The sequence below is a fragment of the Carassius carassius genome, chromosome 49 (genome assembly GCF_963082965.1).
Source record: "Carassius carassius chromosome 49, fCarCar2.1, whole genome shotgun sequence".
Classification (NCBI taxonomy): domain Eukaryota; kingdom Metazoa; phylum Chordata; class Actinopteri; order Cypriniformes; family Cyprinidae; genus Carassius; species Carassius carassius.
The window spans coordinates 2,834,920-2,851,603 of record NC_081803.1 but is presented as its reverse complement, the minus strand read 5'-3'; the positions used below and the strand labels follow the sequence as shown (position 1 = coordinate 2,851,603).

The window sequence follows — 16,684 nt, the reverse complement described above, 5'->3', positions numbered from 1 at the left end:
AACATTATTGCCCTAAAGCCAATTAAACTTTAAAATGCGACTCAACTTATTATAACTTGCAATTCTGACTTTTTAACAGATTTTTTTTTCTTCAGAATCTCTTGCAATTCTGAAATCACACTTTAGTAGGGCATTGATTAGTTTGTGTGAAAAAAAGGACGGTGTCACAAGACATTCTTTGGGAAACCTGTTTGTAAACAGTCATTCAATAATTGGTCCTAAATCCCACCCACTACACAAAGCGACACTAGTTGGCACAATAATAGCATAATTTAATTGGACTATTAATTATAATATGCCAATTTTAATTAATTGCCATATAGAACTTTGCATTGGCTGACTCTCAGCTGATCCACGTCTACCTATAGGAATACAACACCTATCACAGCATTCCTATATAAGGTCTATTCAGTATTCTTCAGCAGATTTATCACTTGCTCAGGAGCACATTAGCCTCTCCCATCCCCAGCTCCTCCTTTCATCACAGTAAGGACTTGGCGTTCTGATATTCTCCATTTCCTGAATCAGACTCCTTTTAACTTGAATAATGTTGTTACACAAAAATATAATTTAAATATCATTCATTGAAATATCTGCATTTGGTTCTGTTCTGTTTACCCTAAGGATGGTTACTGCTACTCTCCCTGCTCATTCATGGACAGGGAGTTTTTACCCAGAACAGAACCAGTGCCAATCTAAACTGTATGCTAAGTGACAATCATTTTGACGATAGTAGTCCTGACAGAAATACATCTTTGTGTTGGGACCCATTATTGTGAATTCACCTGGATATTGTACTGTAGTACAATGTCTGTAAGTGTCCCCTTTAGTGTCAGTTTTACCTAGTCACAAAACTCAAAACATATGTTGTTCTCATCAACTTTCAAAATGACAAGCATTAGCTTTGCCAAGTTGGCCATTTTGGATTTAATGTGAATTTTGATATCTTGTACAGTGTTGTCACGATAAGAGTATAAATTTATGGCAAAAAAGAGAATCAGGAAGAGTCTTGTATCTTCTAAGTGCACTGTCTGATGTAGATAAAATTGGGGATGTACGTTTGTTCATGCCGGCTGATCACATGAATGAGACAATTGTGGTTCATGGTCATAGCGCCACCAGCTGGTAGGAGGAAGTGTGGCACTCAAAACTGACTTTGAAGCAGTCCTATTATATTTAAATGCATGTTGCCACAGTTTTTCTAGTGCCTGTCATCTACAGTTGCAGCTATATTTAATCATGCATTTCCACTCTATGCCAGTAGAAGCACAAAAAAGCATCTCTGCTACAAAGAATCTACTAAAAGGATCTTTTCAGCCAAAATTCACTGATATACTGTATCATGTTAAAACTAATGCGTAATTCATTTCAGCCTTACATGGAGTTCCATTGTTCGAGAGCAAGACGCCCCTCAGGCCAGTGATTTTCAATTCTATAAACAATAATCCCCATTATTAATTATGGGCCCCTAATAATCCCCTCGAGTATCTATGTGTTATCGTGTTATCAAGGTTGACTTCAGTCCCATAAATGGACATTCAGAAAACTCCTCAAGCCACAGGCAAATTTGAAAAGCAGTTTCCACTTGTGTTTGTTTGACAGAGAGCTCAAGACATTTGTTCTATCTCCAGTGTCTGTTCAGGTTGTTATGACCAGCAGGGCAGTATGCACTTTTTCTCATTGTCTTATAAATACTTGATGTATGTACAGTATGCAGGTCTCTTTCGGTGAACGGCTAAACTGTTTGGCAATTTTTGTCCGCAGGTTATTTTGACCCAGGAGGGCAGTGTACTGAGGTTTGCCAAGGCTTAGGTGATTCTGGCTGTCTTCCTACACCTCCCCCCGTGCCGTCTGGCCCCGAGAGCAGCTGGTTGTGCTGTTTTCTCGGGGAACGCACTTAATGAATGCTTTCCAGGGCAGCTTAGCTTGAAGTGCTTGGGTTTCCTTTCTCTCGCGTAGCCAGGTTTTAAGGGCCAATCATCTTACACAGGTGTTACATATTACACCGGCCACACTCCCGCCACTGTCTGCAGCGAGAGCGCGAGGACAGACATTTCCACAACCACCAGGAATGAAACCTAAATTCCATCTACATCCAAAATTATTATGAGCCCCTGCGACTACCTATGAAATATTTGGAGAAACTGGCAAAAAAAAAAAAAAACATTAACATTTTGGACCATTAACTATCTATTATTTTGGCATGACAAACTTGAATTTGGGTTCTTTAAAAAAAAGGATAGTTCCGAAAAATTAAAATTCTGTCATCAGTTACCCTGCACTTGTTCTGCATGAGTTTCTTTCTTCTGTTGTACACAAACGAATATCTTCTGAAGAATGTTGTTTACCAAACAGTTGCTGGTAGCCATTGACATTCACAGTATGGGAAAAAATACAATGGAAATCAATGGTTTTGGAAAATTTTGGAAATCAATGCAGGTTTGAAACAACATGACGGTGAGTGGTTGATGACAGAATTTTCATTTTTGGGTGAAATATTGCTTTAAAAACATTTTTAATACAGTGCCTGGGGTTGCTATGCCTTTTGAGGAAGGGTTTTCTCATCAGCTCAACATTTAATATTTTACTTAATATATACATATATTTTCACATTTTTGTTTCACATTATTGCAGTTTTTTTCTGTAAATCTGATCAAATATAAGGGTTTGCTAAACATAAGAGACTTCTTACAGAAACATTAAAAATCATATTTTTTTAAACTATGATAGATAGTGTACCTGGTTCATTGTCTATTGTTAATATTGTAGTGATGAAGGAAGCAACTCGCAGAGAATTCACTTTCAAAGCAAGTAGGTTTCTGTTGGCCAGTGCGGCAAACTCACATTACTAGCTTAAAGCCATTGCTAAATTGGGAAAAATTTATTTGGGAGATATTTTTGAAGAAATATTAAATTTAACCGCACCCTAATAGTATGTACTAGAAAATGCTGTATAATCAATACAGTTTTGATTTGTACACATATTTATGCAGAAATGAAAGTCAGAAATGAGACTAGTGTGAGCTGTAGTGAGATGGACTAAATAGGGACCTGTTCAGTTTTGTTCTGGCTTACTTTGCCTACTTACGCTGGGCTGTCACAGTGTCTCATGGATGAGGAGACGCCGCCGCCGCAGGTACGACTGCACTCGCCCCAGGAGGTCCAAGGTCCCCAGGTTCCGTCCACACTCTGCGGCCACGTCCCAAACGCCACACATTCACCCTGATAACACCACTAATACACAGATATAGAGAAAATCTATTTTAAAGGAAAAGTTCTTATAAAATCATCTTTTCTGCTGTAGAATTTAATTTGCATTTCTATATTCAAACTGGTACATCATTAATGATACGACACGTTGTGGACTATTTTCACATTTCTAGGGTTCTCAGAAGCAGCTTGTTAAACTTCTATAGTAGTAAATAGAAAACAAATATAACAGATATAATTTTTGTTTTCCCATTTGTCCCATTTCTTTTTCATTTTTCCAAAAGAGGGGAATAAAATATATAGAGATTGATAACACTGGTGAAAAGAATGTCAATTGTGCCGTCACTCCCTCAGCCATTTTATTAAAAATAATCATTCAGCAGCGTTTACTAGTTTTCTGTCATTTAATGCCAAAGTAATAAAACACAAAGTAGGGTTTTATAAATGGGCACATATAAAATAGAAAATATTGTTAGATTTATAATATTAATAATTGTGGAAATGAATCACAGTTTGTGAAAATTAATAAGTTTGTGAATAAATCAATTAATTTATTTAAAAATACATTCAAAAGTGATACTGTACAATTGTATTCACATGATAAGGCTATTAAGTTTCTTAAAATATCAGATTATTTAAACTTTTTATGATAAGACAATATCAGATCAATGTTATAAAATGTTGTGGTGCTTTTCTACAAAACGGAAATTACATTTATTTGTAAAATAAAAAAATAAAATACTTTTAACTTTTTGTAGATAAAACACTGATATGCACTGAATGTACTATTTAAGGAAAAACTATTATTTATTTTTAATTGATTGTTATTAAGGTCATTTTTAAGGTCATTAGCTTCAAACCTTTAAAAAAAAAAAAAAACATTCATATGAAACCAACATCAATACAACGAGTAGATTTCTAACAACTTGTCACATCTTTTAAACTAGATTCTTAATGGATTATGAGGTGCATTACAAGACAAAGTTAATGCATTATATACACAGGATTCAAGAAAAGTAGTACTGAACCTTCCCTTGCTCATTATTACAGTCAGTGTAATCTGTATGTCCTCCAAAGTAAAGAGCAGCTTTCATTTGAGAGACGTCTCCAGGCTAAATCTTGTTTTGTGTAAACAGTGTCTTCAGCTACTGTTCCTAATCTGAATCCACTCCAGAATAAAAACAGGCTCAAGGCTTTGTAATGCTTCAGAGTCACATGGAATCTTCTCAACACACATAGTCCATCCAGCCCAGGGGACGCGAGGACAGGGATTGGAGACGCTGGAAACTGTCGTCACTGTGGAACTGTGTCAGTAGGTTAAGTTCTGGCTCTTTCTCTCTCTCTCTCTCTCTCTCTCTCTCTCTCTCCCTCTGTGTCTGGAAAGATCCTGATGTTTGTTCTTGTTCTCAGACTCTGTGTCTTTTTCTCATCCACAGACTCATCCACAGACTTGGCAAGGGAAAGGCTGTGTCCTCAGATACCAGCGTCTGAAATCAGGGTAGTGTGCTAAAACACTAGCAGGCGGGTCCAAAATAACCTCTTAAAGAATGTCTTCTCTAACAGACCCTCTGTTGTAAAGCCTAGTAAGTGGCCTCTGTCAGCATCATTTTTAGTCTATCATATGCATGCTTTAAAGGCTGTTTAAAAAGTAGGCAGCATAATTATGTTGCTGCCTAGCATACTTCGAAGGCAGCATTCAGGGCCGGCCCGAGGCATAAGCGAACTAAGCGGCTGCCCCCCAATCATTTTTTTTTTTTTTTTTTTTACAATTGAATAACTTAAACAAGTGATATAAATGAATGAATGCATGAATAATGAACTAATAAATTAATAATTCAAGACAAGAAAATTCTTATTTACCGATAACTCAGACACCTGGCGTGCATTGACAATTCGCCCCGGCGCGCAAGTGCGCGTCACTGTAATAAATGATAAGCCATGTCACAAAAAGGATGTATCCCTCTGGTGCCGAAAAGAGAAAGAAGAAAAGGACATATAGTTGGCTTGACGTTGGACGTTCGAGAGTCTCAAATTTAGGGACCGTCTCTAAAGTTACATGCGATATTGGTATACACTTTTCTAACGTCAGTAGCATTTCAGGAGAATGACTTACAGTCATAAAAACAACTGTAATTGTTCATCTAGGTGTCAGCTATAATGCACAATTGAATATAATGGTTAATATTTATTAAAATAAACTGTAAATCATATGTAAATTATGCTACTTTTCACATGGGCTCAAAGGCAAATTTGAAGCTCAGTAGCATTTGAGGAGAAAGACTTGCAGTCATAAAACAATTGTAATGTGTTCATTCAGGTGTCAACTACAATGCACACCTTATACATTTTTTAATATATATTAAAATAAATAATAAATCATTTAGGTAAAAACGAGGCCCGTTTATCACTTTCAGGCACATTCCTGTTAAAGTTGTTTTTTTTTCTTTTTTTTTCCAGGTTCCCTTACGAAAATTACCCATGGTTTTATCAATAACACCACAAATCATCGTTCTTGTAGCCATGGCAACTGCAAATTAACCATGGTTTTGTTACTTCAAATAATAACTTACAAAGAAGTATTAATATACTGTAATCTTTTTTTGTTGTTGTTGCTGCTATAAAAACAGACCTAAGCCATCAATAGCCTTTAAAATGACTTAAAATGCATTATATTAAAAACTATGAGGCAATAATGATTGGTTAATAATAACACTGTTAAAATATATAATGTAGGCACATACAAAATAAACAATTTCTGTACATGTTATTACAAATGCCTGCACAGGGAGCCAAATGCCATGTAATTGCTGCTGTTACATTTTTGCTATAGATGACACAGCCTTTATAATTTCTTCAACAAAAAACGGCATATCACAAACCTTACAAAAATAAACCATGGTCTTATCATAGTAAAACTGCTTAATTTCCTTTTGCATGATTTCTGAATGCTTAAGACTATGAAATAAATTAGTCATAATAAAGTTATAGCCATAGGTAAATGTCGAGAGCTACAATTGTAATTAGTAAATAATACAATTTATTCATTTACTTTTTTATTTGATTAAAATTCTATTTTCACCCCTATAGTAGGTGTTTTTTTCCATCATCATATTTGAGGAAGGGGGGCACAACAATACAATCCTGCTGTCCTGATGTCATCAGTGACTTTGCCTCCTGAAAAGCTAGGAAGGGACAATTTTGAGGTCATTGTTGTACAATTGTCATTGTTGAATCCTAGCTGTTTATTATATTTTATTATATATATATATATATATATATATATATATATATATATATATATATATATATATATATGTATATATATATATATATATATATATGTATATATATATATATATATATATATATTTTATTATATATTTTTTATTATATTAATGTTTGTCTATTTTGGTTTCATTTAAAAGATTGCAAATTTAATGCACATTTGCATTTGCAAATAATTTATTTCATGTTTTGTGACAGTTTGTATTCAGAAGTTTAAGAGTAAAGTATGTTATTTAAGTATTGATTTTTATTTATTTATTTTGTATTAATACATAACTGTATTCATTTATAATGTAACATTATAGCGTGACATTTGTGTCAATAATCTTGAAGCACAGGTGACTCTTAGTGGTGGGAGGGGGGCCCCCAAATCAAATTCTGCTTAGGGCCCCCAAGAGGCTCGGGCTGGCACTGGCAGCATTGCAGAGACCCATACTACATTGCAACATACTCAGTGAAAACTTGACAATAAAATGTTAATTATATAATTATATATTTTACAGTTTTAAAAATAATTAAGAAATGTGAGATTGCTTTAGAAAAAAACTTTTAAACAGTTAACTCTTTTTGAAAATTATTGCTGAATAATTCCTTGATATATTACAATGGTCGACGAATAAAGATTTTTCAATGGACGATGCCATGGGTGATAACTAATAAATAGTGTACAATAAATAAAATAATTAATATTTAATATTTGGTTAATTTTAATCTATTTTATTTTTAAAAAGTTGAAAATTCATTTTAAAATGTAATATAGAAATTTGACAAGACTTTCAACAGGTTATGAACTTAAAAAAATATACAAAATAAAATATTAAATTGTTATTTTACAATTTTATGCATTTAAAATTTTCATTAATATTAATTTAAACAAAAAAAAACATTTTATGAAAGTATTTTAAATTCATAAAAAATTTTGAATACATAAATTGTTGAAATTAAAATAATAATGTCCGTAGATTATGGAACTGATATAAGAAGCAACAAATATTTTCGTTAATTTGCTCAGTGGAAATTAATGTTGGCTAATACGGATGCAACCAAAATTGGTTGGTTTACTGGCTAGTATATCACTATTACTATAACTATTAATATAAAACAGTGATAAATCTGCATTTATTAAGAAGGTAAATAGAGTAAATTTTGATTTCATGTTGTCACTTCACATTTAAACAAAGAGTGGAAGAAAGTGTTCAGTGACAGATTAAGATTGAACTCTGCCTTGAAATTGGTGGCTTTCTGGCATTGTGCATTCTTATCATTCTTAACGACGTGACAAATTCACTATAAGCGCCGCTGGTGGAAAGCACATTAAGTAACATGTGTGGTCACTCCGTTTCTTTCCATTTCTCGCCTCTCTGGAGCTGGCAGGACCTCCACTCCATTACACGCTGGGTGAGAAATGGCTGACATTCGTATTCCTCTGATGCAGACTCAGCCAGGGCGGACATAAGTATGCCACCCGCTAAAAAAAACCTAGCGGCTCAACCTGGGGCTCGCTGCTTGTCCAAGACATCGCACAAGAGATTGGCAGTAAATAGATCCAGTGAGTGAATGGTAACAAAGACCGACAGCTCTTGGTTGTCATCCATTCTTTCTCTAGAGCCATCCTACGAACGAGGACAATGGCCACTCTAATCTTTGTTAGTACTGTCTCTCTAACCTGGACCTGCAGAAATTCGAACTGATGACCAAAGCACTGTGTGCATGAGTGAACACTGGGAATAGGTTTACTTATTCCCATATCTGGTACGATGAGAGCAGGACCAAACATCATACCCGCAGCCATTCTCTTCTTAAATCGGTCTGGAGTCCGTTTCCCTCTACATTTAATTGCATAAAGCTTTCTGTCATGGCACAAGGACTTACCCCCTTTTCAATGGTGCTGGTCTGGCACAGGGTTCCTTCTGCGGCGGGGATACTGTTGGTTACACAGCGGTTACTTTTGCTAAGGCACCAGAGCTCTCTACACACTTCCTAGGAAAGAAGGCAAAAGCAAGTTGGTCAGAAATATCAGTTCTCAAGTGGGACCAGAAAAAATGGACACAAGACCAGCATAGTGTGACCATGTAAGTTGGTCTATAATGCACACTGGATGCTGCCTTGTGGGTCTTTCATATTAACATAATGTGAATTCACCCATTTCTCCCTAAACACATGAAAGTTAGTGGCCAGTGAACCTCACCATGGCTCCAGGCCTGCCTACCAGACCACATGAAATTGATAAGTTTCTGCATTGAAACATGGTGTTTGGGCGGGGCAAATTGAAAGGATCCTCTTCTTTTTAATAGCCAGTAGGCTGTAGTTACATTACTGCTTTGAACATGCAAATTGCTGGTTGGTGGCAGGTGGTATTTGTGGAGGAGACACTGGCCAAAAATCTTTTTTGAATTTGAAAGAAAGATGGTACATTTTAAGGCAAGCCACTAGTTTTTTCACACACTGGTCAAACTATTTTGAACTGTTTGGTTTTCATAGCATGATTAGAGAGGAAGAAGAAAAAAGATTTTTTTATGCAGTTTATCTATTTGCGTCAGTAGATTTCAATTACATACATGTACACCAAACTTTATTGTTTTATTCCTTTATATATATTCTGTAGTTTTTACAAAGAGGTTTGTTCATGTATATTATATTTTTGCTATTATTATTAATTAGTTATACATTTTTTGGTTGTTGACAGTGTTTTCAGATTTTTGGAGTGATATAAAGACTTGGCTTTTAGAGCAAACTGAACATTTCAGAAAACTTGGGGAAGTATGGTGATATATGTATGGTGATTTTTCTTTTTCCTATTCATTTTTTGAAATGCAAATTTTTTGAAAGGTTAGCTAAACGTTATCTTAAAAATGCTAGCGCATACCTAAAACTTCAAAGAGATTAATACATGGAGTAAATTTTAGTAAGCGTTCAACTCAAAATTTCACCAGTGTTTTAACTCAACCAACAAGGCTGTTTTAGAGAACCAGATTTATTGAAAAACAAAATTGGTCACACTTTATTTTAAGGTCCAATTATTGCTATTAACAAACCATTAACTATGACTTTTGCTTCAAACTCCTAATTTGCTGCTCATTAATATTTTTGAAGGTAGTTGTTGAGTTTAGGTATTGCGTAGGATTAGGGATGTAGAATATGGTCATGTAGAATAAATGCTTTACAAGCACTAATAAACAACCAATATGTTAATAATAGGTATGCTAATAAGCAACTAGTAAATAGTGAGAACTGGTCCCTATACTAAAGTAATACTAGTTAACCAACTAAAATGACCTGGTAAACACTGTGGCTACTGTATACTAGTTCATCAGCTCCAATTTTTGATTTTTACTTGCTTTTACCCACAATTGACTATTGCTTGATTTGAATATATTTGAATAAACACAGGAACAGGTTACCTGGTAAAATACAGGTGGATCTCAATAAATTAGAATGTTGTGTAAAAGTTCATTTATTTCAGTGATTCAACTCAAATTGTGAAACTCGTGTATTAAATAAATCCAATGCATACAGAGTGAAGTAGTTTAAGTCTTTGGTTCTTTTATTTGTGATGATTTTGGCTCACATTTAACAAAATCCCACCAGTTCACTATCTCAACAAATTGTTGGCCTTCTGGAAAGTGCTCAATACTTGGTAAGGGCTCCTTTTGCTTTAATTACTGGCTCAATTCGGAGTGGCATGGAGGTGATCAGTTTGTGGCACTGCTGAGGTGGTATGGAAGCCCAGGTTTCTTTGACAGTGGCCCTCAGCTCATCTGCATTTTTTGGACTTGTTTCTCATTTTCCTCTTGACAATAACCCATAGATTCTCTATGGGGTGCAGGTCTGGTGAGATTGCTGGCCAGTCAAGCACACCAACACCATGGTCATTTAACCAACTTTTGGTGCTTTTGGCAGTGTGGGCAGGTGCCAAATCCTGCTGGAAAATGAAATCAGCATCTTCAAAAAGCTTGTCACCAGAAGGAAGCATGAAGTGCACCAAAATTTCCTGGTAAATGGGTGCAGTGACTTTGGTTTTCAAAAAAAAAAAACACAATGGACCAACACCAGCAGATGACATTGCACCCCAAATCATCACAGACTGTGGAATCTTAACACTGGACTTCAAGCAACTTGGGCTATGAGCTTCTTCACCCTTCTCCACTCTAGGTCCTTGGTTTTCAAATGAAATACAAAACTTGCTCTCATTTGAAAAGAGGACTTTGGACCACTGGGCAACAGTCCAGTTCTTCTTCTCCTTAGCCCAGGTAAGACTTCTCTGACATTGTCTGTGGTTCAGCAAATTCCTCGACCACCTGTGTGTGGCTCTTGATGCCTTCACCCCAGCCTCAGTGCATTCCTTGTGAAGTTCACTCAAATTCTCGAATCAATTTTGCTTGACAATCCTCATAAGGCTGCAGTTCTCTCGGTTGGTTGTGCATCTTTTTCTTCCACAGTTTTTCCTTCCGCTCAACTTTCAGTTAACATGCTTGGATAAAGCACTCTGTGAACAGCCAGCTTCTTTGGCAATGAATGTTTGTGGCTTACCTTCCTTGTGAAGGGTGTCAATGATTGTCTTCTGGACAACTGTCAGATCAGCAGTCTTCCCCATGATTGTATAGCCTAGTGAACCAAACTGAGAGACCATTTCGAAGGCTCAGGAAACCTTTGCAGGTGTTTTCAGTTGATTATCTGATTGGCAAGTCACCATATTCTAATTTGTTGAGATTGGGTTATTGTTAAACTTGAGCCAAAATCATCACAATAAAAGAACCAAAGACTTAAACTACTTTAGTCTGTGTGCATTGAAATAATTTAATACACGAGTTTCACAATTTGAGTTGAATTACAGAAATAATTGAACTTTTCCACAACATTCTAATTTATTGAGATTCACCTGTATGTGTAAGGGTGAGTTTGTATGAAATGACCCAGGCAAAATGCAGTCATCTCAATAGGAATTCATGTGATCTGGAATTTTGTGTGAGATACACAGAGTTTGTTGCTCATCATGTCTCAGAATCAGTTGGATTCCCTCAAATTTACATCACTTCATAAGACTCTTCCTTAAGACTTTGACCCACCTGGAAATGGGACAATTTTGTATACTATATATTAGTACAGAAGTTGAAATGGTCAGATTAAATATGTTAGAACAGCCTTATAAATAGGTGACTCTGAAGGAGCCATGCTGGGTCTGATGTTTGAGCATAGGAAGATATAAAGCTTTCTGTATATTACAAGTGTAGTTTTGTAGAACCCTGCATTAGATTTCCCATTAAAGTGCACCAGGTCCCTTTAGAGCCTGAACTTCACAGGATTTACAGGACAGAGAAGTGCCCCCATGAAAAAGACTTACGATAGGGAGCACCACCACTTACCACAGGTTACTGAATAAGACTCAGCTGCCCAGCCCATCCAGATTAAATAAAGTGGCAAACTGCCACTCTCAGATTGCAAAAGCTCCAGCTCTGCGGCTGGTTTTAATAAAGTTTCCTGCTGGCCCATTCATGATGGCCATGCTGAGAAGGTTAGAGGGGTAGGCTTGACCTGCGAGACCCCTGCACTGATGGCTTTAAGCTAGAAGTGCAGGCTAGCAACAAAAGAAAAAAAAAAAAACTATTGGGCCAAATTCACTAAGACCTAAGTAATTACTGCTATCAAATAGTTTTTACATTTTTAAAACTTATAGAGCAACTTAGGGGCTGGAATAATTATTTCTATATGGAATAAGCATATAAAGAATTTTTTTGTCTGTGTATTTTTTTTTTACTCAGTTTTCCATTTCAGTCATTGTTTTGGGTTTCTGATGGAAATATCTTTTAAATATAGTTTATTATTTCATTATTATTAACACTTGTGTTCAGTTTTTATCATGTTTTCTTTGGTTCTGTCTTCCTTGTTTTGTCATCTGACCTAGTTTCTCTGTCTAATTACTCATTCCGTTCACCTGTCGATTATCTCATTAATTCCAGTGTATTTAGGCCCTTGAGTTCCTTTAGTCCTTTGTCCAGTATTGTTGTGTTTTACTCACTGTTTCATTTGTGTTTTCTTTCTATTGAATTACCTGAGTCACTTTGTTTAAAAAACCATCCACTATCTGTCTATCCAAAATTGTAAATATAATATAGAAATTGAAACTGAAAGTGCAATATCTTGTGCTCACCCAAACTTGTCAACAAGCCTACTTTACATGAATGTGAGTTCCTTATTAAGTGGTTATGAATCACATGCCAATTATATATGAGATGAGGACATAAATGAGGCCCAAACCAGCACATCCAGTGCAAGAAGGCTTTGACTTTTTCATTTTGCTTAACATTATTTTATTTATCCATTATACTGAATAGACTTCTTGAAGGATATTTATTTATTTTATTTTAATTTATTTTAGTTATTAGTTCAAGTCTTCAAGTGAGTCTTAAGACATCAGATGCAAAACATGTATAAACTCAGCACAGAAGTTGTCACAAGTTCACTCGTACAGATAACAACACAAAGAACTATACCTAAATATCAGAAAAGTCCAGCCTCGAAATGACCCCGACACTGAAATCATTCAGACCACTTTACCATACTAGGCGCTCTCCACTGCCACTAAACGTTTTCTTTTTATGATGTTCTCATATTCCATGGTGATTATCTCCCCATATACACGGCTAATTAATTGATGGTTTAATATACAGCAGGATAAAGTCTAATGCCTCTCATATCCTCCCTAGTCACAAGATTTAAACACCACTGATCTGAAGCAAAATAGATTTAGAAATAGATTTGTACTGCCTTTGTCCTAAAGAGCCCTTTTAATTTTCTTGAAGAATGGGGTAAATTCCACCCCACACGGTTCAGGATGTTTAGGACAGCATTCCAGGAAGAATCGAAGGGCAAAAGGCTGTTGTGCTCCTTATTAGGTCTTTGATATTAATATATTTTTAGGTTTCAAAATTTTCGTCCACCCCCTGGGTGTGTGTTTATCTCTCCGTAACACTTTTTCCAAACCAAATTCAAACCTCTAGTCCAATGGTGTGGTTATAATTCTCCAAAGGCATGCATTAAACAGATGGTTGGCAGAAAAGAATAAGATTGTCAGAATCCACTAACACTACACGCTGTATTAAACTTGTGCCAAGGGAATGCAAGATTTTTTCTTTATATGACTTCCATGCTGATCTATACCACAGTTATGAGCTTAAGAGAGAAATTACAGGGTTCTCTTTTTGGCATGCGTTCATCCACTGTCGGATATATCTCTCAATGAAACAAAAGAACTCTGTAATCTCGGGTAATTTAATTCTTTTTTGGTGTAGAAAGCAAAGCCACATACTCGTACTTAGCAGAGCACCCTCTCTTATTGATCATTAATTTTCCTGGCTTCGTTCAAGCCTTTTTTTTTCCTCCCTGTGTCAGTTTATTTGCTTAAGTTTGTTATTCTTTGGGTAAAATCATTATCATTTCCAAAATTCTGAGGATTCGGCAGGAAAAGGAACAAACCAAGTGTGGGCTTTCTCTGAAAGATATGTGGCCTGACTTCAAACGGTGCTTGGCGGAGCTCGTTTCAAGTGCTGATAAAACAAAGATCTTTAATTACGAAAACATTTATGGCATCATGTGACCTACTACAAGAGAGTAGCGACTTGGCAGCCTCAATTCTAGCCCTCAAAGGAAGTGAAAATAATCTTAGCTAATTGCTATAACCTGTGTTCCCTTTCGAGGGAACTTCGAACTGCGTCCTCTAGGGGTCGCTTTGGGGAACACCTCGTCGTGACCCGTGTCTGAAGCATACATTGAAAAAACACCAACTTGTTAGCCGGCGACAGCCTCCGACGTCACTACCGGCGCGACTATAAATAAGCACCGGGAGAGCACGTCATTATCTTCTTCATCTTCACTGACTGTTTTGTTTGAAGTGTGCATCTGAAAGAACCGGTAAAGGCGATCTTTCTCTGTTTATCATGGTGACAACTAGCAATCGTTTAGACGATGTGTGCATCCGTGTCGGCGTTATTTGACACCTGATGACACACACGATCTTTGCGTCATTTGTTTGGGTGAAGAGCACACACACGATGTCTTTGAGGAGGCAATCTGCGTGCATTGTGAGCGTTTTTTCAATGGAAAAAGCTCCGCTCTTGTTCGTCTCTCTTCTGAAAAAAAAGGGGGGAAAAAAGGCAGCCATCTGCTTCCCGCAGTTCAGGACCTGTCCGCACTGAGGCGTGGAAGAGAATGAGCTCGTGAGAATACAGGTGGATCTGTCTGAATGGTTTAGAAAAAAAAGGGCGGCGGATGGGAGAGAGAGCCTTTGGGAGGATGATGTTATATCTTTAACATTTTCTGATACTGAGGTTAGTGTTCTGCTGGGTTTTTACCCAGGAAAAGCAGGAGATATTTGAGGATGGTGAAAAAGCTGAGGCTGAGCCTTCTCAATTCTCCTGCCCCGCGTATGTAGAGCTGTTGGAGGTTATTGAGAGAAAATTACCTTTTGACCATTACCCTCCAGCCCTCAGTTGAGCCTTTTATTTTTGCATGATCTCCATACAGAGATTAAAAAGAAATGAAAGATGCCGTTTTCTTCTCGCATCCATCGGTTTCGGCATGAAAGTAATCTGCCGACATCGAGGTGATGCGCTAAAGCGGCTATGAGGGAATGCCCCCTGTAGAAAGAAATTTTTTTTATAAATAATTTATAAATAATTTTTATCTGTGAAAATGTTTTCTTTCTGCAGGGGAAACATCCTCTCTTAATCTCCCTCCTTGCCATCTAAGCCTCTTCAGAAAATCATCTTGCTTAAATGGCAAGGCATACGCAGTAGCAGGTCAGGCTGTGGCTTTATTTCACACAATGCTGGTGCTTCAAGCATATCAGACTGATCTGCTAAGAGACCTAGATAGAGGCAGGGGCCTTTTTCTGATCAGGTAGCTGAGCTGCGCTGCACCACGGATCTCTCTCCGTGCTACCAAGCAGGCCACCTCTGCCATGGGCAGGACTGTGGCGGCCATGATGGCAGCGGAGAGACATCTGTGGATGAACCTGGCAGACCTCGGGAGGAAAGAAAATGCTTTCTTCTCGATGCTCAGGTTTCGCCTTCTGAGCTTTTTGGTATTTCCGTTGAGACGGCGATTTGAGAAGTTCAGGGAGACGAAGGCACACTCTGCTGCTTTCAGATCCTTCGTTCCACAAAGGTCCAGGTCTGAGCCCGAACAGCATAGGGGTCCTGGCCTGTCTCGATCTGAGGATCAAACACGGGCACAGAAGGCTAGTGTCGCAACTCGCGCTACTCCCCCACCTGTGGGCAGGGGTTAGAGGAATCGTGGGTCACGAGGAGGTAAGCAGAACCTAAGGGGTATGATCTAGATGATGTCTACTAATAGACTCTGTGAGTTTCCTTTGCAGTGCTCAGTTACAGTGTTTACTAAACACTCGCCAGCACCAGCCATCCGGCTTCATGTTCCGGTATTAGGCGGCTGAGATCACAGGTTTCTGAGGGAGCCTCCTTGATCATCAGGCCTGGCACAGCACTGCAAGGAATTTCATGGATGTCCGGCCAGGTCACCCCGAGGGGTCTCCTGGCCGCTTAGGGGTGCTGTCGCATCTAGCGGGAAATGTAGGTGGCAGGTCAAAGTCAAAGTCAAAGTCACCTTTATTTTTATAGAGCTTTAAACAAAATACATTGCATCAAAGCAACTGAACAACATTCATTAGGAAAACAGTGTCAATAATGCAAAAATGATTGTTAAAGGCAGTTCATCATTGGATTCAGTTATGTCATCTCTGTTCAGTTAAATAGTGTCTGTGCATTTATTTGCAATCAAGTCAACGATATCGCTGTAGATGAAGTCTTCTATATGCTGCCTCAGGTGATGCTCCCCTCGCCAGAGGTTTGTAAAATGTAGCTTTTTATTTGGGTGATTCTCATTATAATTTAGCAGCGCTCCCCTTTTTCCAAAAAAAGGGTGGCCTATGAGCGTGCTACTCTGCGCTTGGAGTTCTCCTCTCATATGAGTTCTCTGTTTTTTCCCCAGAGCGCTTCAGTATTGTTTCCACAGATCGAGTTGATGACTCTCAATCATACTGTTTTGAGAGGCAACATTCCATCTATGAGCTGCTCTATCAGAGTGCCACGAGAGCCCCTCCTTAGAACAGTATTTGCAAATCCATGCTATGGTAAGTGTGCATGTGAAGTCTTTGCACACTTTCTGAAATGGGGGT

The 16,684-nt window shown here is 37.4% G+C and overlaps 1 protein-coding gene across 1 annotated transcript in view; it reads right to left on the bottom strand.

Annotated features, from left to right (window-relative positions):
• Positions 1-16,684, bottom strand: part of LOC132132514 (A disintegrin and metalloproteinase with thrombospondin motifs 6-like) — a 166,123-nt gene that overhangs the window by 82,107 nt on the left and 67,332 nt on the right. Inside the window, exons 13-14 of the mRNA XM_059544915.1 lie at positions 8,368-8,475; positions 3,089-3,234 (exon numbers count right to left, since the gene is read on the bottom strand). Coding sequence (XP_059400898.1) covers positions 3,089-3,234; positions 8,368-8,475 — 254 coding nt within the window. The remainder of the gene's footprint in view (positions 1-3,088; positions 3,235-8,367; positions 8,476-16,684) is intronic.